Genomic DNA, 23,005 nt, shown 5'->3' on the forward strand with positions numbered 1-23,005 from the left:
TATATATATATATATATATTTATAATAGTGTATAACTGTATTTAACATAAATTTGTAAAATTAGCTCTGTGGAAGAGTACACACTTTTTAGATGCTCGAGTTGACTCTATAGTGGCTCTGACTTTAATCTTGACACACAAGACGTTTTAAGATGAGCAGCTTTCCTGTTGGTGCTACTAATAACAAACCACTGCATAGAGAACAAAAAGAAAGCAAACAAACTACTGTATTCTAAGAAGTGCTTTTACAGTCAACAGAGGCACCTGGTGTGGTGCGTGTTGAAGTTTACCTTGGAAATGTTTTTCTTCAATGCTACTGGTGACTCACCGAGTGGTTGAATGGCAGCTCCAGCTTTATAACGGCTGACAATTCCGCATTCTGAGATAGAACTTAGAGGCCATTCTCACTTACACCAACATACCTTCACAACTGATTTCAACACGGAGGGGGGAAAAAAGAAACATTTCTAGTCATGAAGACCATCTTCTCACTGCTCATCGGTTTCATTCTTGTCAGCGATGGATTTGTTGCAGTTATTACTGGGGTGAGTGGCTGCAAGTGTTTCTCATTTGAACTTTCTACAGCGTTCCCAGGCTAGATGTTGTGTGTGTGTGTGTGTTTGTTTTGTTTTTTTAAATCCCTGAGAATTTGTTTAGAAACTAGTCAAATTTGATAAGAACATAAAGTAACGTTTGTTTTGGGTTTTTGTAAATCAATTACATTAAAAAAGAAAAAAAAAAAATCATATGTTCATTTATTGTTCTATTAACAGTAATGTAATTGCTTTAAACAAAACAAAACAAAAATATGAGTTTCAATTTTCAGTACGGTAGTTTGTTTATTGCAACTGTATCAAAACTTTTACTGTGTAAAACACGTGTTTTGTTTTGACAAATACAAATAGTTTACAATGATTACACACATTACTGAAAATTAGCAACTGATAGATTTAAAAAGTTGTGTTTGTATGGGAAACAAGTGATCTTTAGAAACCATTGCTTTCCAAGGCATATGTTATCACTTACAAATTAACAAAATCAACGACTGATATAAACCCCTTTCTCAGTTTTTCAGATGCTAGTTGGGTACATAAAAACTTTCATCATACAATAATGAAAATGCACGTTAGATGGTTCAATATTTATTTCCAAGGCTATGTACCATCTGGTTCTGCATCTGCTTTATTGTGTAAAAAGGTGTTGCTTTTGATTTCAAGCATTACTCAAAAAATAGCAAGAAATTACAAATTTCAAGAGACCAAATATATTAAACGCCAGAACCACAGCATAAGAGTAAGTGATTAATAGTGCATATCTGGGACCATTTGGCACAAACCAAAGTAGCTGATACGAAAAGATAGTAATTGCAAATATAATTTTTTTAAATAACAGGACACAAATGAAGGAGATGAAAAAATAATGCCTCTCGTTACACAAACTGCACATTTTAAAACACGAGGGACAGTCTGTGTAATATAAACTGTATGACCCAGATTGTTTTTCATTGTGTTGCTTATGTACTGTATTTGTGAAACTCTAGGCTTGTGACAGGGACCCTCAATGTGGAGGGGGGATGTGCTGTGCAGTGAGTCTGTGGATAAAGACTCTCCGAATGTGTGCACCCATGGGCACTGAGGGAGACTATTGTCATCCTCTCAGCCACAAAGTTAGTATTCGGTTTTACTGTTTATTTTTTTAAATATGTTTTATATATGTTGATTTCCACAGGGTTACAATCAGTTGCTGCATGAGCACTGGCAGAAAACCATATGTTTGTACTGTATGAGGAACATAAGAAATCTATAAGAAACAGTACTATTTTACTGAGATCCATTGAAATATATAGAGAGTTTTGAATTATCCAATGCATATACAATTGGACCAACATTATACATTATATATTATATGCACAATTAAGAAAAATGAAATACAAGATCTCTTACATGCTGGCCTAGGTGTGCTTTTACATTCCTAATCATACAGAAATGCATTGTACTGGCACACAGATTCAGTGGCTTTGCAGTAATTGCATTTGAATGACACAAAGGGATTTTTACACTAAAATCTAAATTATTTTAATAGTACAGCAATTATCTTCACAATGACTTGAAAACAGTTGTAACCTGCATGAGACCTCATCAAGGCAAAATCCTTGAAAAATCAGATGAGAACACAGCAACTAAACTAACTAAATAGAAAACCTACATGGTATAAAAGGAATTACCAGGACCATTGTCAGACTACCTGCATCTTTTTAAAACACTGTGATTTACTTTTAATTCTTAAACATTTGCAAACTGCTGTTTTACCCTGTATCTAGAGCTTCGAGCATGGTTTTGAAGTTCCACTCTATTAAACCTTGTAGAAAGTGATTTATGAACGCATATTACATATACTGTTTCATATTCCTTTTTTTTGGTTTCTAGGTTCCATACTTTGGCAAGAGGCTGCACCACACGTGTCCCTGTATCCCAGATTTGGCATGCATAAGGACTACAGAAGGGAGATACAAGTGTTTGCCACAGTTTAAAAACCAAGATTTTTTTTTTAATGGAAACTCCTTTTTTTAAATGTAAATCTTTATTTTTAACATTGCGCATCAAATTAGTTCATGGCAATATATTTCAATCAGCACTATGTATGTATTATTTATGTATGTATTTATTTATTTGTTTATTTGTTATAATTGTTATTTACAAATGACTTGTCATTTTCTCAGATATTCAGATAGATGCCTTGTTTTTTTTTTTGTTTTTTTAATTCTTCATCTATAAAATATCTGTATAGGTGATACAATAAAATATAACAGATGTGTTCATAAATGTGTAACTTGTTCTACGCCTGAGTGTCTCAAGTATCAAATAAGAACACCTGTTTTTTATACATTTTATTTTCTTATTCTTACTTCTAATAAAAAGCTGTCTGCACTTGAATACAAGTGACAAAGCCTGACCAATGAGCTGAGCTCTTCAGCTACCAGTTACTTCTGTTGGAATCAAAGATTTCTGCAACTTATGAGAAACATTTTAGACTTTCCAAATTAGCACAAATGAGAACATTTGTCAGGTAAACGCATTACATAGAGAAAAAAAATAAAAAATACAACAATACATGAGAATATTGTAAATTAAAATGTAAATCTTTATGCAAAAATAAGCTTATAATATGCTGTTTTGCATTTTTCTGTCATTTATGTTTTTATGCCGTTGTGGTAACTTTCTCTATCAGAGTAGCAGCAGTAGTGTGCTTCATTTGTATTGTTTTATTGCTATTCCTCATGAATTTGATGTTATTTATGAATTAAGAATTATGCTAAATCTGTATACTCAGTAAGCAATGCACATCTTGCAGTGCAGTTTCACAATCCACTTGGAAAATGTTTCTGCTTTTTTAGATGCAGAATATTCCCTTTGAGTTTCCCCGTTTTCAAGTAATGTTGGTTATTTTTTGTATCATTACATTGCTATAATTTTTCTCTCCCTTGATTGTCTTTATTATGTACATTACAGTGTAGATAAGACCATTGCAGCCTTCTTGGATGTCATTCAAATGAGTTCTTACATTTTATCAGTAAAATAAAATGGAACTGAAGCAAGATATAATTACTGCATGGTGTTTGAAGGTAATTGGAACATAGTGCTGGAATATTCAACTGTAAGCAGATGTTTTATAGGAAACTATTCCACATCGGGAAGAGTGAAATGATTGATTGTATGAACACTTAAGCTAACCCTCATACTTTTACCACAACAGTCCATCAATAATGATGAGCTAATAATATCTCTCTACTGATCATACAGAGCAGCCCTTCAGAATCTTTACGTGAATCGTGATCATGACACTTCACACGTTTTTTGTTCCATTGCAAACTTAGTGTAAGTCGTGGTGTTAACAGGTGTGGGTGTGATAAATGGGCTTAGTTGTTTTGCAAGACATTTTTCTGATTGTATTAAGGCTAAAATATCCCACTGGTCCATCATATCATCGCAAGGGTTTAATCCAACACTGAGAAGATAAAATACGTCACTGTGGTTCACAGTATGAAGAGCACCTTGAGTAGGAGGACTGTTGAAAATCCATCACTGTCACCAGGTTTTATTTTAAGACCATCATTTGCATGGATTTTGCTCATAGCTATAATTAGCTTTTCTCTATAGTAGAAGCCTGTTTTTTACACAGTGGGGAGTTGTGGTGCCACAATTCTGAACTGTGAGTTATTCAAAACAGAAAGGCTTTTCATTAAAAAAAAAAAAAAGAGAATTCCATATAATAATCAATAAAACAATCCAATATGACTGGGGAAAACAACACAATTAGGTAGCTTGTTGTGGTATAATATGAACACTGTGTCTTTATTCATGAACTGTTGACCAGCTATAGATTTGTTATGAATCAATTTATTATAATAAATTTTTGGGGGGCAAATACTAGCACAGTATTAATCTTCCTTATATATATATATATATATATATATATATATATATATATATATATATATATACACACACACACACACTTAACATAGGCTACTAACAACAACAGGAATTGTTATGACACTATTAAAAATATTGCTTGTTTTGAGAAAACATGTTCTGGAAGCTCTTATGCTGTAATGAACGCGTTTTGAGCATTAAAAGACTTTCAAGAGCATCTCTATCAGATAAAACCTGTTAAGTAAAACAAATCAAGCCCTGGAGGAGTATCAGAAGCAGTTGGGCGCTATTAAGGTCACTAAGTGCCAGGCTATAATTAGGCTCCATCACGTAGATATTCGGCTCACAGGTTTCATGTCCCCACATTGTTACAAGAGATCTCTGTCATCTCTAATTATGTTTACTAGTGTAGGCCATGTCAACCCATTAGGAATAAAATGGAAGTGTACTTTTAAATCATCAAATTAAAGCCGATGCTAAGTCAGCAATAATTAGAAATGCCTGCTCATTCATTTTAAATGTTAGGTTCAAATTTGAGTCCTTTAGAGAGGCATTTTAAATTGAATCCCAAAGTAGTAGAAAATGAATCGTTTTTACAATAAACAAAGCCAATGTGGCAGGTTAAGAACCTGCTCTGACCCACCTCTTCATCATAAGGGGGCTGGTTTCAAATCAAAGTGTACACACCACTAGACGGAGCAGTAATGTTTGATGCTCATGCGAGTCAACAGAAGTTCTTGCCTTGATGTGTTTGTGTAGATTAAACTCCATCTCAATTGTTAGATTGCGATAAATATGTAAGGTTGTGTACAACAAGCAATAAAGGGTGACATGATATCATGTATAGTAATAGATACTCTTAATGTTTAATGTAAATAAATAACAAAAATGAATTTGAGATAAGCAATACACAGTCTTTAGCTTCACTTGTTTCCAAAGGGCCCTTACGGTCCCTGAGAGTCCTTTCAACAGTAAAGGTGCAGGACTCCAATTAGGAGATACATACCGTACAGTACATGGCTATGTTTTTCAGTAATTTCTTTTGAAAGGATGCTAGTTGGGTTTGTTTTTAAATTATGATTGCTTTGCCTGTATACCTGATTATTCAGAAGCATATTACTTTTTTTTTCTGTTTTAAATGCATTTGACTGTCAGCTTCAATCGAGTTACATGAACACTTTGCATCAAACCTGCTAAGGGGAGTTGGGAAGTTGTTTCAAAATTTGCATTTACTGTCCAACTGCTGGGAGTCCAAAGTTAGAGTGAAAATGCCCTGACTATAATAAGCATGTCTGAGCAGCATGTCTAAAAAGTGCATTACGTCAGGTAGCATTAGCAGGTGAAGTTCCACTTTAACCAACAGATGGCAGTGTGTTTACTTAAAAAAAAAAAAAAAAAAAAAAAAATTGAACATTAACCAGTAACAAAAGCACTCTGCTGTGTTGCACAGATCATGTTGATGTTGTCCAAAACTCCAACTGGAGGAAAAAAAGAAGACAAATTCACCTTTAAAAAGTTTGAAGATAATATTTTAAAGACCATATTCTCGCTCCAGGTAGTTTAGTACATAAGTGAAAAGCAGGCTCATTAGGGGAAGTGTTTGGGTGTGTACAGCTGAACCCTTTTTTATATTATTATAGGCATGATGGAAGAATCAGGTAAAAGCACTGAGGAATTTTAGGAATAGTATTTTACTACACAACTGAACATAATCATGAGACATATTTGCTTGAATATATGAATAATAGTAATTACGTGAATTGGCATTTCAATACAAATCAAACCACATTTACTGTGCAATGGATATGTTTTCTCAGGCTTTATCCGTGGTCTTTCCTACATTATTAAGCAAGCATTTTCTTAATTTTATTCCTTTAATTGTCAAAACATTGCAAACATACACCTTTCCACAGTTCTGAGGCAAGTTGTGCAGTCATTTTTTGTATCTAAAAAACCCCAAATGACTGTGTAATTTTGAAAGGAATATCAAAGGAAGCATTCAACACATTTATGAAAAAAAAAACAATTTAAATGTTTCCGTTTTAAAACATCAATGTAAAACATGAATCTGATTTTTTGTTTAATAACTTGCCCACACAAAGAATGCTAAGAAATCTTACCAAAGATAATACATCAATAAAAGCTAATAATAAGAAAGATAGTACAAGTTAAACTAACTGTACAACATTTACATCTATACAATAAATAACCTTGTCAACAGTATGCAGTAAGTGGAAAACATGTTGTGTTAGGAGTCCACTTTTTATAATATTTTCGCAAACTGATAATTAATTGTAAAACAAATGTTCTTTAAAAAAAAATTCTAATAAGACTTTGCCCTTTGTCTACCTGTCAATGGCAACATTTACTGTAAAGTCTAGTTGCCCCAAAGATATATATCTCTTGCATCCCACTGACTGGTCGTTCATGTAATGTGAGAAGAAAAAAAAAGGAGTTATATAACATAATATGGCTCCATTGTTGTTTGTACGCTCAGACAGCAGGGGAAATGGGTTCTGAAACAAAGTCTTAACTCTTTGTTAAGTATAAAACACAGAATGGGATTAATACCTGCCTGTGCAAATGTCATCCACACAGCGGCTGTGAGATAGACCTGTGGTATGCTATTCGTTTTAACAAACACTCTAAGGTAGCAGGCTATGATATATGGAGACCAAAGCAGTAGGAAAATAAGGGTAATCATATAGAACATCCTGCCGATTCTTTTTTCCATCTTGAATTCCTCCAGGACCAAAAGCCTCTTGTTTTGATTGTGGGTAGCCTGTCTGATGCCCACCAATGTTGGCGGTGTCGGACCTCGTCCGAAACCCGCTATCCAGTTGGCAGCTGCTTGCCCAGTGGCCCCCGGACCGTGGAAGGTCCAGTTTTGGCTTATTGCAGGAATTAACTGAGCAGGTTTCATTTTACGATGGTCATAAACAAAGAAGAGCATTTTAAGATAGACCACGTGCGTGGTACCTATTATGACTGCCAGCATCAGCATGAACCCCAGGGTGTCGTTGGCTTTAACATAGCGATGCTCGAAAATGCACTGCTCTTCCTCCCGGATAAATTTGTAAGTGCCCACATCAAACACAGGAGGGAATGCCATTGCTACAGAGAGGGTCCAAACCATACAGATGACAGCCACACAAGTCCAGAGAGTCATCCTTTTGGAATAAAACCTATGATGTGCAATAGCCATGTATCTGGTTACACTGATGCAAAAGTGCATAAATGCAGCGTGGAAACAGAAAAGAACAGCCACAAATGCTATGATCTTGCAGCTAATTATGCTATAGCTCCAGCTTGAACCACTGTTGATGGATATCATCACAAAAGGAAAGCATACAAAAGACCTTATTATATCAGCCAGACAGAGATCCAGGAGAAAGTAGTAAGGAGCCCGATGCAAGCTTCGGTCTCTTACTATGAGGAAACAAAGAACCAGATTCCCTGCCAGACTAATACAGATAATCAACCCGAGGGATGCCAGCTTCACAGCAGAAGATGTAAAGGCATAATTTTGAAGCGAAGTGTTCCTTTCTCCAACCTCACTTGCGTTCGCCATCTATGCAGCCAAACAATTATTAATCGCACAGCCTGTATCATCCCAGTTATAACAAGAACGCCGTTTTAATCAAATGTATAGCCAGTCTATGTAACATGTTTCGTCTTTGTTGAGGCTGTCTAAACATTAATATTCTCCATAATATTTAGGTTCTCTTCCATTACAAACCGGAGTCCAACGCATTGTTACAAATACAGCTCACAAAAGAACTGCCCCCCTTATCTTCCTCGCACAAAACCCCAAATGAACATTGCATACGTCTTTTCAGTCTTCTCCATTATGAAATTAAGTCCATGGAAAAATTGAAATTGGTTGACCACGCCGTACCTCGTTTTAAAATACTGGCAGTCCTCACGCGCTTCTATTGTCCGTTACTCTTGCAAAAAAAAAAAAAAAAAAATCAACAACAAAAAACCACAACATTTTGTTTATTTTCTGCCTCGCATTTTCATTCACTCAGTCCTGTGAAATAAATTGCTCAGAAGCAAGAGGGCATAGCTCTGTAGAGCATAAGCCAACGCGTGCTGCATCTTTAAAGTAACATTAGACAGTAGTTATACAGTGTCAAACACGCCAGGAAGAGTAAAAAAAAGAAAAAAGAAAAAAATGTTTACATGTACCTTTTATTTTTGCAGCTGTCACACAGCTCAACTTCCGGTGACTGGCCCTTGCAATGTATAGGAGGACTTCTAGGTAAGATTGAGGCTGCGCGAAGATAGAAGAGACAGCATCAAATATGATACAGATAGAGACACAATTGAACTAACTCTCAGCGACTTTAAGATCTGAAGCTTTTTTCTACTTTTAATGCATGTCGCCGGGAAACCACTGGACCTTACAAAATGCAAACAAAGCGTTCATCTTTTGTTAAGCTTTAATGCATTCGTTTCAGCGTGATCGCACAGACACCACCTCGAGATTATCACGCAACTACATTTTTAAAGCTACAGTTCTAATTTTACACAGTCGAGCAGCCGTGTATGTGCAGTGGGCTGTACAGATGAGTTTGAATTTGAAATCCATGATACCCCGCAAAACAAAAAAAGAAAAAAAAAATGTATATAATGTATTTACAATACACAATGTATTTCTAAAAAAAAAAAAAAAAAAAAAAAAAAGAATTATTCAGAATAAATCAATTCTAAATGTATTGTACATTGCATACATAGGTACACTTAATAAGTATTTTAAAATATACTTATCAATCAATATAACTGTGTTAAGTTCATATATATTCATATATTTTCAGGAAGGGACCATCTATGTATTTTAAAACCAAAGGTAGGTGTTGTCCACAGTTTCTGAAAAATACTTGCTTCAGGGAGATGACATTTTCTTATATTATATAATACAGTACAAGGAGTCAAGAATTCAATTTGCCAAACCAGTTAATCATTCGAAGAAGAACCTTTACTCACAGCTGCGCTGTATGCTCTTTGTTTAGTTTCCCTGTAGCCAGTCTGGCCATGGAATATTGCATATAATCTAATCAATAGCGCAAAAGCCCCTGGCTACCATCGATTGCTGTAGAAATTATGTTCTAATTGTAGCCTTAAGCTAGACAAGAAACAGAAAGATCAAAGTGAAATTCTTGTATTTTTAGCCACCTAATTAAATGTTATTGTTGTTGTTGTGGTTTTATTTTTGTTTGTTTATTTATTTATTTATTTTTACCACAGGCTCTGTTTAATTACCTCTAACAGACACAATGCAACTTTGATCTCACTAATGCAATAAATCAACCAAGTGCGAACTCAAGCGCACAGCCAATCAGGTGTTACAGACTGATCCACGTTGTGTATGTAGGGTTAAACATTTAAGTTTTAAATGCATCTTAAAAGCTGAAAAGAAAGCTGAAAATCGTAATGTTAATACAGTTCAGTTTGTGCTGTGCATCAGGTCTCTAACGTGAATCTGCCTCATGTAATGTCTTTAATCAGTCCCCATTCTTTCATCACAAGCTTGCATATAAGATTACTCTGCGGCGCTTGTGGGGGAATAGTTTCCGAGAAGAAGAATGTTATTTTCCTGTGTCAATTAAACGCAGTTGGTTATTATAGCAAGTGATGTCATGGCTTAATGCGGAAGTCGACGGTTCAGGGCGTCGTGCATAAAGTCCGGAGAAACAGTGAAAAGCTTAATGACGTCAGTGTGTTGATGTTGTGCTGGTGACGCGGCAGGCAGGCGGTGAGTCAGCGGCAGTAGTAGTACCTCCGGGTCTGGAAGTGCTGTTGGTGTTAATATAAATTATTCCACCTAACTACTGCTTTTATAGAAAAATGGCGCTTCCTGCAGCTCCCAATCTGCAGTTAAACTCAGAAACACAAAGCAGCCCGATGAATGACGCTGAAAATAACATTCACATCGATGAGAAAGAACTGGAAAATCTAACCAGCAATGATCAAGACGGTACAGCCCTCCCTCTCCATTCTCCATGGACATTTTGGCTTGATAGGTGAGTCTGGATTTAATTGTACTGTGTAGTGTTAACACAAACGGCAGCTCTGCTCTGTGTTTTTAACTTTAAACAACCACTGTTCATTTGGAAAATGTATGAGTGAAAAGGGCCAAACGAAAAGTAACGAACACAAATAGTAAATTGTGAGCGTTTGTTTTGTGTCGGCCTAATGGCCGAGTCATTGTACAAGCTGCCTAATAATAAACACCATTCTTGAAACAGATAAGCTAATAAGTGTAAAGATTTGTGACTGGAAAACCTAAATGTACATATTTGTAAACAACGCCAGTGGTATGGGTACTGCTTTATATAAACCAAAAAGCATAACTACTAGACAGGCCTGTACTTAACTATTTAAACCTACGAAAGTAAAACGGACAACTTAATTTAAGTATGATATGGAACTGGAATATATATAAAAACAAGGTTAAATTACGCATAGACAGTAGGCCTACGGCTACCACTGTCAGTTAGAAAATATAGCGATGACCTCTGTGATACCTTCGTTCTGTAAACAACCAACAGTTTGCGTAAGTGCTCTATATTCAGCTGCAACAGTTCAAAGAGAGTGCATCAGTGCAGTGTTGTGACTTGAAATTGGTCATTAGGTTTGCGAATAGGCTTGCAACTGCAGTAGCAGAGTTTGCTAGTCACCGATGTTGCCAGCTTAAGTTGATACAACAGAGAACAGATCCTGCCAATTTTAGTTTCTGAAGATGGCAATGGTTTGTGCCCTTTAATTATATTTTCATCATAAATAAAGGATCGCGTTAAACTATATCATCTAGTAGGGAGGTTTTTTTTTTGTTTATTTCTTGAGTCAAGAGGCATGTGACTATTTTTGTGTGTAAGCTTTTAGTGCCACTTCTATAGTTGAATAACGTCAGTCAGTCTTTTTAATAAGTAGGCCTACATGTTTATTTAAAGTCTATGACCAACATTACACTGCAACCTAAATTAATTTGTGTTAATTCTTTAGCTCGCGTTATTGAGAGAAATAGAATATTAGGGTATGTGAAGATCTACCTCTGTTCTTTAATTTGCTGGTGCTTGTAGTAAAATTCCTAAAGGATTATTGCTTTAATTTTACAGGCCATGGAGAAAAGGGTCAGTCAGAGTGTAGGGAACAGAAAAGGAAAGTCTAATATCAAAAGATACACAGAGATGGAGACATGTACTAATATAGTTTTGCAAACCAAAAATCAAGTAGTTTAAATGTTAGGCTTTAAGCTTCTGTGAAAAAGTACTACGCAGTTATGAGTTGGTAAATGTAAAATCCCAAATTCCCATGAATTGGTGATCCCGGTTAATTTGGAGCAGGAACGTTTACACCGAGATACCAAGCATTTCACTTGGTCACATTGAACCAAGTCACAAGCATCTTGCAATATGTGAGGAATGATGGAAGGCAGTGTGGACAAATTGACAACGTCACACACAATATTTACACTTATTTCTGCAACATCTGTCTCTGGTAAAACTAGCCTTGTAAACTATCCATTGGCATTTACAGCAATAGAAACTTATGCTGATTGGTGCATAACAGCACCAGTATGCTTGCAAAAGTGCAATGTGAAACCAGATTAACTCTAATGTATAAAGTTGCAAAAGACTGTTTTCCAAATTGAAAATAGATTTTTACTGAGGATGTGTGACATTTAATCTGGTAAGAAACACGTTCACCCAAGTTACCTGATTAGTTAAAAGTATGCTTTACTCCTAAATCACTACAGCTTGACAGCATTTCTTAATGGTCATATGGTACATTCCTAGAATACATTGGCCATTGAAGAGGATAGCAGAAGCCAAGATGATGAAATGGGGGTTCATATGTTGTCCACAGGTTGTGAAGATAAACTGGGATTGACTAAAATCTTACTTTGGCCATGTGAGGTTACACCCTGTATTTCACTACAAAAAGGATAACACAAACCCATTTAGCTTGTCGGAAAGGGAGAGCTCATATACTGTACATCATTTTTTCTAGAGACATGTCTGCTTTTAAGTGTTAATTTTAAGGTGCCATCTAATTAATTATATTCACTGTGTAAAAATTAATTTGTGTTCTGTCATAAATCAATGACTATAAACTTATCCAGGGGATTCATGTCAGGTATATTTGACAGCTTGTCATCGGCTGGTAGGGGTTCCCTGAAATGAAACCGTGCAATTTCAAGCTGGTGATGCTGTCATCCTGGAAGAAACTCTACAGCTTACTATACAAAGTAAATACCTATATTTTTATAATATGCATCTATATAAAAAATCAAATCAATACTTATGTTTTTTTAAATCAGGATTATTGAAAATAATTGGTATTTAACGTAAAAGAAATATGCACTAGTATGTAGCGTACATAAAATGGATTAAGTGGAGTATGCTAGTTTGATGCATTTTTGATCAATCACCTTTTATTAACAAAAGCACCTATCTTTATTTTGGCTGGGAAACTGACTCTTTAATTCATGGCATATGCTGTTTACAGGCAGCATCACCCACACAAAAAGTGTGTCTCGGACACATCACAACTCTATACGCTGGATTCTCAAAGCTATTTACTCCAAATTGTCTAAACCAATTATCTGGGGGGAAAAAACCCACCACCATTACAATTCTAAAAAAAAATAAGAAACCACTTAGGACTACTAACACGTTCTTAAGTTAAGTCATAGTTGTTTATATCTGGTTTGGTAACTTTATTGGATTCGTTTCTCCTTGAAAAATTTATGCTAATGACAATTCAGAGTAACTAGATTTTAACCCCATGTGATTTTAAGTGAAGATATGTATTAATGGTAAATGCACCAAAACAATTGACTGCTTGATTCATCTAGAAGGTGGTCAATGGATAGTATGCTGCTTTAGCGTTTTCAATGAATGTAATATATAATTGTTTCTGTAAACCTGTTTGAGTCTAGTCATTTGCCTTGTATGGTGATTATCTCCCAGTTTCCCACTAAATCACTATATTACCTTTTATATTATAAATGTTACGCCACCAAACACTGACCAAAAAGATGCATCTCTGAATTGTTTGAAATGTTGTTGCCAAGTATTTCAAAAGTCCAATGAGGACTCGTCCCCTCTTCGTCGTTCATCTTTCTTGTACATTTAGCTCCCCCTTGTGGTGTATACCTGTTAATTCTTTTTTTTTTTTTTTTTTTCCTTGTTTATGGGGATTGTTGTATACAGTCTACACAAATGTAACTTGCTGTAGCAGGTATTTCATGGCAGTCTGCCATATAGATAGCAGATGTATGCAATATCTCCTTAATGTATTGCACGTTAACTGTGAGCCCTGATGTTGATTTTAGCCAGATTTGAAAAAAACATGATGAAAAATTTGTAGAAAGTTGAGCCCCCTGACATACAGAAGGTTCCATATAGCATTCTTGCATTGTGCACTTTACTTTAGCGTGGCTTGGCAAATTTGAGTCTGTAGGTCTTTAATTGGTTTAGCTCACAGCAGCGGAAGGTCTAGAATAACCACTTTGCTGTGGGGTGGGGTGAGGGTGCTTTCATGTGACTGCACTGTAGGCTTCAAGAGGCAAGACCACCAGAAAAACGCCTTCTATGAGAGAAAACCAATATTCAAATATTGTATCCTTGTTCTTAATTCCTGACAAATCACAAAATCAAGATACAAACTGTGACAAATTATTTAGAAAACCTTTTTTTTTTTTTTGTGTAAATGATTATCATGCATAGATTGAAGAAACAATAGTAAAAAACAGGCGCACTGTCTTGTGCTGTCTCCGTTCTGATACGTGATTGTTGCTTTTAACATGATATAGCTGATAACATAATTATTCTGATGACAGCCAATAAGTACATTATTGAAATTATTGTTGACCTATCTACCAGAAGCTTTTTGAAATAATTAATAAAAAAATGTACATGCTAACTGAAGTATTCCCTCACATTAAATACAAAAAGGCATAATGGCACAGTAGTGACATCAAAAAGTGATAATTCCTCTAAAGGAAAATATACTTGAACTTTGACCCATTCGACTCCTCAAGACCATAACTTTCAATTCATACGCAAAATGTCATGTTTTCAATCACTTGACAACACCCACAGTACAGAAATGTTCATTAAAATTCATTAAAATGGGAAAAAAAAAAAAAAAAAAAAAAAAATGTAAATCTGATACATTCATATCTCGGAGGAATGGGAAATTAAAACAAGGTAAGTAAAGGCAATCATCCAAATAAAGCTCAAGTCTCATAATTTATGACGTCACAGAAACCCTAGATGGAATTATTTTCCTGTAACTCACTGAACTCTCTCTCTGAGGATGCTGTTGCTCTCTATGGCTACTGCTATAGTAACATTTTAGTAGGTATTTTTCTGCCACCTAGTGTATGTGAAGATAAACTACAGCATTTGTGTTATTAATAAAAAAATAAAAAAAAAGAGCACAATGATTCTTTCTCATACCCTGCAGGGATGTGGGAGCACCCAGTGAATGAGGATAAGTCTCCAGGGTTGACTGCCTATATATACACACTGCTTTGCAGTTTCTTTTTTTATTTTCAAGTCTGTTCTAAATGTCAGATTCTTTTTTTTTTTAACTTATTTATTTTGGCAAAGAGAACTAACTTAGAAGTGTGGCTTGCTCTCTAGCTTATTGAAAATGTATGAGTTTATTGTAATGTCCAACATTAATGTAACCACAGCAGTAGAAACAATTTCAGTTCTCCAAAGGCAATAATTTGGAAGCGTATACAGTTTAACATTTGGAAATGTCTAATTATGTGTTTTTGTTTTGTGATGTGTTTGTAGGTCATTACCTGGAGCTACAGCAGCTGAGTGTGTATCTAACTTAAAAAAGATCTACACAGTTCAAACAGTACAGGTAAGATTTAGATTGTAAATGGGACAGGCTTGAATTGGGTTACCAGGTTGTGGTTGTTTGCAGGCACCCTTATCCCGGGTGACTTAGAATTGTTACAAAATGTCACAGTACAAAGTGTCAGTTAGTGTCACATTTCAGAATATCATATTACAGATAAGAGCATTTGTAAAGTACAATAAGATCAGTAGCAAAAGGTCAAATTCAAATACGAGCAAAAAAAGAGTACAGTACATAATTACATGTAAGAGCGGGTTGGACTAAGAGCAGTTAACTTATATTAACTGTTTGCTTATATGAGAAGTCCAGTATGAGCACATAAGTATGATGAATGGGTGAGAGATTTCAAATAAGAGCAACTACAAAAAATATGAATACAGATACCTATAAGACACAAATTCAAGATACAGGAAGTAGTTGTAATTAAGAGCAGTAGTCCAATACGGCAAGCTATGGAGCAGTTCAGTGCAAGTACAAGCTAATTCAAGTACTACAGTTGGGTGCCATATAGTCCAGTATAGTGGAGAGCTGTGAGGTTTACAGATGCTGTTTGAAGGGCTGATTGCTGTAATGGTATTTGCTTGATTGCTGACCTAGTTATGGCAGTGCTTGTAAATCGTAAAACTATCAATGAATAACAGCTTTTGTTATCGAAATGACGAGACTGCAAATTAATCTATGTTGCCTTTTCTCAAACGGGATAATAGTATGTTATATTGGTGCTAAGAAAATACAAAATATGCAATGTTAAATTGAGAAACTGATGAGACTTCGATGCAACTCGTTTTAGTATTTTATTATTGCATTTTGTTCACCGTTCTCCTGCTGTGGAGCATATACCCTAGACGGTTAAGTATAATGAAGGTGTCTGTACTGTCTATGATTATATAACTGGAGGCATAAGTACATCCCTGTCCTTCTCTTTACGTATGTGCGTCCCACTTGTACTTGCTCTATAGAAGGCACTTATCAATTTGAGATGAAATTGTTCTTTTTTTTTTTTTTTTTAATATATACCGTGGTGTACAAAACATATGGATGTACATGTGACAAACAAGAAGAGACTTTATTTTGAAGTGTCATTAAGACCACTTAAATGTGTGCCATCTGCTGGATTTTGAATGGTAATGCACATGGTCATTTGTATTGAGCATTACCATGACTGAATGCTAAGATTTTGCTTTGGGGGGCGGGTTATAATGATATGTTCGACAATACCATATTGGAACTTCAAGATAAGGTTTTCATTTAAAATAACGCCAAGTAAAAGGTGCACCTGCAAGGTAAAAAGCAGCATATTTAAAACTTATCTATGCAAATGTAAAGGTCGCTTTTTTCTTTTTTTTGCTTGCCAAAAAGTTTATTGCAAAGTGTACACTAAAAAATAGTATGAATACAACTGTGTCGATGGCAAACAATGTAACAGAAGTTATATTTACAATGGGAATATTGCTGGGTACGTTTACAAAAGGGCATTGATGTTGGTTGTTCACTCTAGTGGAGTTTGGTTTAAACACAGATAATTACAGATAAATTACAGACATTTCAATATGTTGTGTGGCGTGTGCTTTTAAAGTGTCTGTGTAAGTAGGATGCCTGAATAAATACAATAGGAAGCAAGCAGAACATTAGTGTCAGTGCCTTTTTGATAGTACTTTGACATGTTATTGTGCAGCATTTAACGATTAGGAGAGTTGTTAGATACTCCTGCAAAACTATTCCTTGGTAGCTCAATAATAAACTATTATATAGCGTTGTTACTCCTACACAAAGTACACTGCCTTTATCCAGTATAGCACAGCTATACAAACAACCAGTAGATATGCACAGTTGTGTGTGTGTGTGTGTTGGGTTTTTTTTGTAATGGGATCTGAATCAAGCCAGTTTAGGCATATCACTGTGTTGTCAATATCTAACATTTATGCATTTTGCCCTTGCTCACACCTTTTAACCACATGACAGAACAATGTTACAGCAAGTACTCGGCTATTGAATAATGTAGAAATCTACAGGATACTGCCATTGCTGTCCAGATCCTTGCTTTTTAATCTTTTATTTCATAAAAACAAATTTTGAATTGCAATGTAGCGATGAAAGACTTCAGTGTTTCCTTCATTTACATTGCACTGAGACATCCAGTCCTTTAGACCAGGAGTTCATTATGATTCCTCTGTACAGCATAAGCACACATTTTTTCTTTTTCAATTTCCAGAGTTTCTGGGGTGTTTATAATAATATTCCTCAAGTTTCTTATCTGCCTCTGAGGTGCAGTTACCACTTAATGCGAGGAGAAAGGCGGCCACTATGGTAAGTCTATTTATTTATTTGTTTAAATTTGGTTTGCATAAGGCAGTAAACCAACATACAGACCCTCCTGCCCTCCCCCACTGCATCTGTTATTATTTTTACAGGGAAGAAGAAAGCAATTCAAAAGGAGGAGTATGGAAGATGAAAGTACCTAAAGAAAGTACGGTATGTGTTCAAAAGACATCTGCTTATTAATGACATGATTTTGGCCCTTAAATTGTGGAGCCCTGTTGCATGTTTGTGTTACTTGCTGGTTCATCTCTTAATCACATAATTCCATTTATGTATAGAAATATGAATTTCAGTAGTCAACAGGAACAATACTTTGACTTAACTATATACACAACAAAATGTTTGCCATATAACGCAGGCCATTCAGATGTATTGCATTTTATTTATACTGTAATGAACTTGTGCATTAACTGTTTGGTACTGTTTGAAAGTTTGTTGGCACCATGTGTAATTAATGGAAATTTTGGAATGATAAATTGCACAGGGTTCACACAACCTAAAAAAATTGTCTAGTAGTCTCATATTTCCAGTTTTAATTAAACTGGGATATGTCTGTTATAAGGTAATTTTATGAATTATGTTTGCTGTGGTCTTTTTTTTTTATTGTTTCTGTTAATTAAACAGTAAAATGTTGGGTAACTCTCTATCCTTCTGTTTTGTAATGGCAGACTGTAGTTTGGAAAGAATTATTACTTGCTACTATTGGAGAACAGTTTGCAGACTACTGTGCATCAGGTAAAGATTGCCTTTAACTTTACAAAAACAAGTTTATAATGAAGGTGGATGTTCTTATGTATGACACTTGGATTTCTATCTATCTTGAAAATCTCCAATTGCAATGATTCTGATTTGTTGGACTGTTGAGGGTGATATCTGTAGTATTTGCTTGAAGAATATTCATTATTAACCGCTGTATCTGAAATGCATGTACTAACTGTCCATATTTAGATGGCTATTTTACCATCGCCAGTATTTTTAGAAAAAACAGATATTGCCCAGTACTGTCAGGGAAACAATGTATCGGTCAGACTTTAGTAAAGTGGTCAGTAGTGCCTTTTGATGTCACACCGCAACTCGCTGTCAAATACCTTAACTTATAACTTTGAAACTATTTCCCTAAAATTTGACATTTTTCCAGTCTACTTTCTGTGACTGTTACAAATGTATTTGTTATAAGATTATGCTGTCTATGATGTAGATGGTCTTGGTTACTTCCGGTACTAAACGGATGGTACATCAACTTCTATCCGTATGTACGTGCTGGAGGACATATGTTTAACAGTTGCAGTATATATGAAAGCTGGTAATCGAGAAAAGAAAATCATTTTCTTATTATTTCTTTTAGAAGATGAAGTCGTTGGTGTCAGTGTTAGTGTCCGAGATCGAGAAGATGTTGTTCAAGTCTGGAACGTTAATGCATCATTTGCAAGTGAAGCAACTATTTTAGGAAAGATCTATGAGCTTCTCCCACACATATCTTTTAAGGCAGTATTTTATAAACGTAAGTATTTAAAGTGTGTCGTTTTGCCTGTTTTTTCTAAACTATTCCTGTAGGATTTGTAAATGTTTCTGCACAATCCTCCCTGTAAACACACTCAACCTTGCAGTTGTAGGGGTTATTTTTTTTTTTGGGGGGGGGGGGGGGGGGGTTGATTTTATATGGTTTTGTAAGTTTGATTTTCAAAGGCTAATATCAAAAACTATTTTAGGTGACATTTTCAGGTGTCCAATGTTATTATAACTGCTCCGGCATAATCCTACAGTACATTTCCCTTTGACCCGTGTCCTAATATGGCTGCCATATTATGGTAATGTGATTGCTGTAATACAGTACACAAATGTATTCTATGAATCTCAAATTGACCATTTTCTGGCAGCAATGTTAGAAGGCTCATTATTATTGGGGTACTGATCTGGGTTCAGTAAACCCTGCATGTAAATGTTTTTGACTTTGACCTAATATGGCTGCTAGAATGAGGTCATGTGACTGTTTAATACACTTTGAATTAATGTCTTATAAATTGGTGTATTTATTTTTCTTAATGTTCCACGACCAATGTTGTCTAGTAGAATAAGCATTTCACTGCCACATTTGGCAATGTCAATGATGCAAACCACTTCAAGTGGTTTCACAATGGGTACACAGCTGAATTCTTAATTCTCAATTACCTTTCTATACAGGTGTTCAATAGCAGATCTCTTTTCACATTTATTTTTCCTTGTGCTTACAAACCACTCGATCAGAGGCACCACCCCACTTGTAGTGTTCCTTCTGGTGATGCTTTATTTATGTTCAGCATATGTCAATTATAACATATATATTTTTTATTTTTCCCTTTCCAGCTCACGAGGAACATCATGCTTTTGAAGGAGGCCGTTCAAGACACTAGCCGTACCTTGTCCAAAATTTACACTTCTGTTGTGTCTCTTCAGTTGAACATAGTGTACTGGATTTCACCCTTGCTGAAACAGTACTTAAATTGGTTTCTTAAATTGAAACTCTACATAATTTGTGGTAAAACATCAAAAGCAACCATCTCAATTTGTAAAGTTTGGCATAATGTTACAATTTATAAATTGCTGTGTATGTTATATTTTAAGTGCTAAAGAGATTTTTTTTTTTTCTTTTAACCATTCCCTCATGTTTGCCATTTTTCCTAACCATGAACTTTTTGGGGTCGTTCCTGCTCTTCCAAGTGGTTTTGTTCAAATACGTTGATTTTGTAAACAACTTTAAGTAGAGCACATGGGTAACAAGCAGCTCATTCTAATGTTTTTGTACAAGTGTGCATACTCGCTTGTATAACTTTTAAATGACGGCTGTTTTAAATCATAATCTTGATCCATTCCTAGTGGTAAACGAATACTGTCTTTGTCCCATGGGAAGAAGTAATGCACTGCAGTTTTTTTTTAGCTCACAGGTGTATAAATTTTAAGTTTTTTTGTAAAAGTATTGCACTGATTTTTCACAATATCAGTAGCACATAAATACTGTAGTGGTAGTTGCTGGTTTGCTCTTGTTTCTCTGCTGTGTTTACAATATGGTGATTTAGTTTATTCTTTGTGTGTGCCAAACAATTTAAGTATTTCAACTGGCATCTGCACAGTATTTTTTGAAGATACAGTAATAACATTGCCAGTGCTTAAATATAACCCCAGTGTGTCTGTCTATTGTGCAGTGGAATCTATGATTTGATTTAAATGACTATTAGACAAAGGTTATAAGTGTGGTCTCCATGTAACCTGTTTTACAGCAACTTTCTTTAATACATATTACTTAGTGTGATAGTCACTTTTTTAAATTGCAGATATACATACTTTCACACTTGTGCCAGTCATTTCACATAAATTGACTGATTTAAAACAGTGACTTTCACAGATTCCACTGTGCAATGTAACATCTCAATACAAGGTGCACTGTATTCCCCTGCATGAAATGTCAAATGTTTCAGAGTAGACAAAGTAGGTTTGATGTGAAAATCCTTAGCACAAAGAGTCAGTATATTATGTGTACTGTATTTTATGTAATAATACCATGTCAAGATTGTAGCTCTCTTTGTTTTGTCACCAAATTAAAACAGTTTGAATGGGCCTTGCTTGTATTGGGGGAAAAACAATTGGCCAGATTTATACTGTCACAGTACAAGTTTATATTGAACAGTGGTGTACATCCAAATGCCTGTATTGTCACCTTGGATTGGGAGCTGTTTGTACATATCATTGCTATGTAACCCAAAAATTAATATTTTAAATTGTTACATGGTGTAGAGTACAACACTGAAAAGCTATGAATGTACACTTGCCCTACCATCATTATTCCCAGATAACATCTAGTTTGGAATTTTTTGCTATAGAGTTGCTAAAACACCAAGGAGTTCAAGACATTCATTATTTTAGATTTCGTTTTATAAACTTTGAATCTTCAAAAATATTAAAATGCCCATAAGTGTTTCAAATACATTGTCAACATAGATTAAGGTGAGTTATGGGTGGCCAGCTTTTTTATCACTTGGGTCTATCAATGTGAAAATGCACTAAAGCACAAAAATGTTAAACTTTGAGTTTAAAGTTATATTTTAGTAAACATACATTAGGCACATCAATGTAATCCAGATTTCTTTTTTTTAATACAGCAGTTGTATGAAGCATCCTTTAAAGTATAGAATTAGATGTTTTTTAATAAGTATATATAAATATGTAAAGATAGTTGTCAGATATGAGACCTTGTGAAAGCTAATAATGTTCATAATTTACAGAATGTGCCTTGTGTTCTCCCAGGGTTTAAACATTTATAGAATGTGATGTTTATTTGAACTTCTTTTTAATAGTTCTTCTGTATATGAAATATTTTTTTGCTTCTAGGTTGAAAAAAAACAATTCAAATAAAATGTACAAACGTATTTAGTTTGTTTTATTACGGGGTTGGTTATTTTTTAGGAAAAACTTTTTTTTTTACACTATTACCATGGTAGGGTGACTGCCCTTCAAGACCATGACTGATTCACTTTTTATTGACTCCTGAAATGAAGCAAAACAGTATATTAAACTGCAAAATTGAAATCTAAGTAATAAAAGGGTCCTCTCAGCAAACAAATTGTTGGAAGCAATATATACACAAGTGTTCACATTACAAGTTCAGGTTTTACAGGTTGTTATTGTGTTTGTATAAGTTGTTAAATGTTATTTTTAAAAAGTTACTTAACTTCTAGTATTTGTTTAGATACGTGTATTTCAATGTTAACAAAGAATGTTATTTCACTTAAATCTACATCGTGGGTTGAATTCCTAAAAAAAAAAAAAAAAAGTTTGAGGATGAATAGTAAATATTACTAACACTGGCTGTTGTACAATTGTCAGAATCGATGCATCGCTTTTACAGGCAATAAATAGACATTACATATGAGAATTGATGCTACTCCCTATGAAGGTGAACAATTTTAGAACATTGATATTTTACTTTTGTAAAAGTTTCCCCCCTAGTGGACACTTTGGGGAATATACATTGGAGGGAGGGAATACTGCACAGTAAGTAGTTACATGCTTTGGCTTGGTTCAGCTGTATATCTAATGTTGTCTCAATAAAATATTAGACTACATTTCCCCCTCTTTAGTTTTGCAGTTTGCAAATGCAGTAGTTTTTATATCTTTAAAAAAACACCAATATTTAGACTAGTGAAGTGTATGGAATGTAAACCTGGTCCTGTATATTAAGAAATTAATATGGATTTCTGAGTTGTAAGTATGTTTGTTGATAGTCATTTTTACTTTTAATGAATACCACATTACTATATATTCTCTTTTCACCTCTCATTTACTACGTGTTTATGTGTAGAACCTTTGCAATAGCAAGGTCATTTTACTGAGTAA

General features: G+C 34.8%; 3 protein-coding genes across 3 annotated transcripts; 2 read left to right on the top strand and 1 right to left on the bottom strand.

The window, feature by feature from the left end:
* Positions 1 to 261: 261 nt before the first annotated feature.
* LOC121329378 (toxin MIT1-like) lies at positions 262 to 2,625 on the top strand. Its single transcript, XM_041274957.1, has 3 exons — positions 262 to 544; positions 1,540 to 1,665; positions 2,426 to 2,625. The coding sequence occupies exons 1-3, from the start codon at positions 473 to 475 to the stop codon at positions 2,567 to 2,569; spliced, it is 342 nt and encodes a 113-aa protein (XP_041130891.1). The 5' UTR covers positions 262 to 472; the 3' UTR covers positions 2,570 to 2,625.
* Positions 2,626 to 6,538: 3,913 nt separating this feature from the next.
* On the bottom strand, positions 6,539 to 9,030 carry LOC121328501 (probable G-protein coupled receptor 173). The gene is made up of 2 exons (XM_041273185.1): positions 8,624 to 9,030; positions 6,539 to 8,379 (listed from the first exon to the last, which is right to left on the bottom strand). The coding sequence occupies exon 2, from the start codon at positions 8,001 to 8,003 to the stop codon at positions 6,888 to 6,890; it is 1,116 nt and encodes a 371-aa protein (XP_041129119.1). The 5' UTR covers positions 8,004 to 8,379; positions 8,624 to 9,030; the 3' UTR covers positions 6,539 to 6,887.
* Positions 9,031 to 10,146: 1,116 nt separating this feature from the next.
* LOC121328942 (eukaryotic translation initiation factor 4E type 3) lies at positions 10,147 to 22,021 on the top strand. Its single transcript, XM_041274090.1, has 7 exons — positions 10,147 to 10,458; positions 15,250 to 15,322; positions 17,532 to 17,626; positions 17,731 to 17,791; positions 18,307 to 18,373; positions 18,984 to 19,139; positions 19,982 to 22,021. The coding sequence occupies exons 1-7, from the start codon at positions 10,283 to 10,285 to the stop codon at positions 20,026 to 20,028; spliced, it is 675 nt and encodes a 224-aa protein (XP_041130024.1). The 5' UTR covers positions 10,147 to 10,282; the 3' UTR covers positions 20,029 to 22,021.
* Positions 22,022 to 23,005: the final 984 nt, after the last annotated feature.

The sequence above is a fragment of the Polyodon spathula genome, chromosome 16 (genome assembly GCF_017654505.1).
Source record: "Polyodon spathula isolate WHYD16114869_AA chromosome 16, ASM1765450v1, whole genome shotgun sequence".
Lineage (NCBI taxonomy): Eukaryota > Metazoa > Chordata > Actinopteri > Acipenseriformes > Polyodontidae > Polyodon > Polyodon spathula.

What these genes read in the sequence shown, in the direction of transcription:
- LOC121329378 (XM_041274957.1), top strand. Translation starts at nt 473, where the DNA reads ATGAAGACCATCTTCTCACTGCTCATCGGTTTCATTCTTGTCAGCGAT. An exon ending in TTGTTGCAGTTATTACTGGG is followed by an intron (nt 545 to 1,539) that starts GTGAGTGGCTGC and finishes GTGAAACTCTAG; the next exon opens with GCTTGTGACAGGGACCCTCA. An exon ending in GTCATCCTCTCAGCCACAAA is followed by an intron (nt 1,666 to 2,425) that starts GTTAGTATTCGG and finishes TTTGGTTTCTAG; the next exon opens with GTTCCATACTTTGGCAAGAG.
- LOC121328501 (XM_041273185.1), bottom strand. Translation starts at nt 8,003, where the DNA reads ATGGCGAACGCAAGTGAGGTTGGAGAAAGGAACACTTCGCTTCAAAAT.
- LOC121328942 (XM_041274090.1), top strand. Translation starts at nt 10,283, where the DNA reads ATGGCGCTTCCTGCAGCTCCCAATCTGCAGTTAAACTCAGAAACACAA. An exon ending in TGGACATTTTGGCTTGATAG is followed by an intron (nt 10,459 to 15,249) that starts GTGAGTCTGGAT and finishes ATGTGTTTGTAG; the next exon opens with GTCATTACCTGGAGCTACAG. An exon ending in TGCAGACTACTGTGCATCAG is followed by an intron (nt 18,374 to 18,983) that starts GTAAAGATTGCC and finishes TATTTCTTTTAG; the next exon opens with AAGATGAAGTCGTTGGTGTC.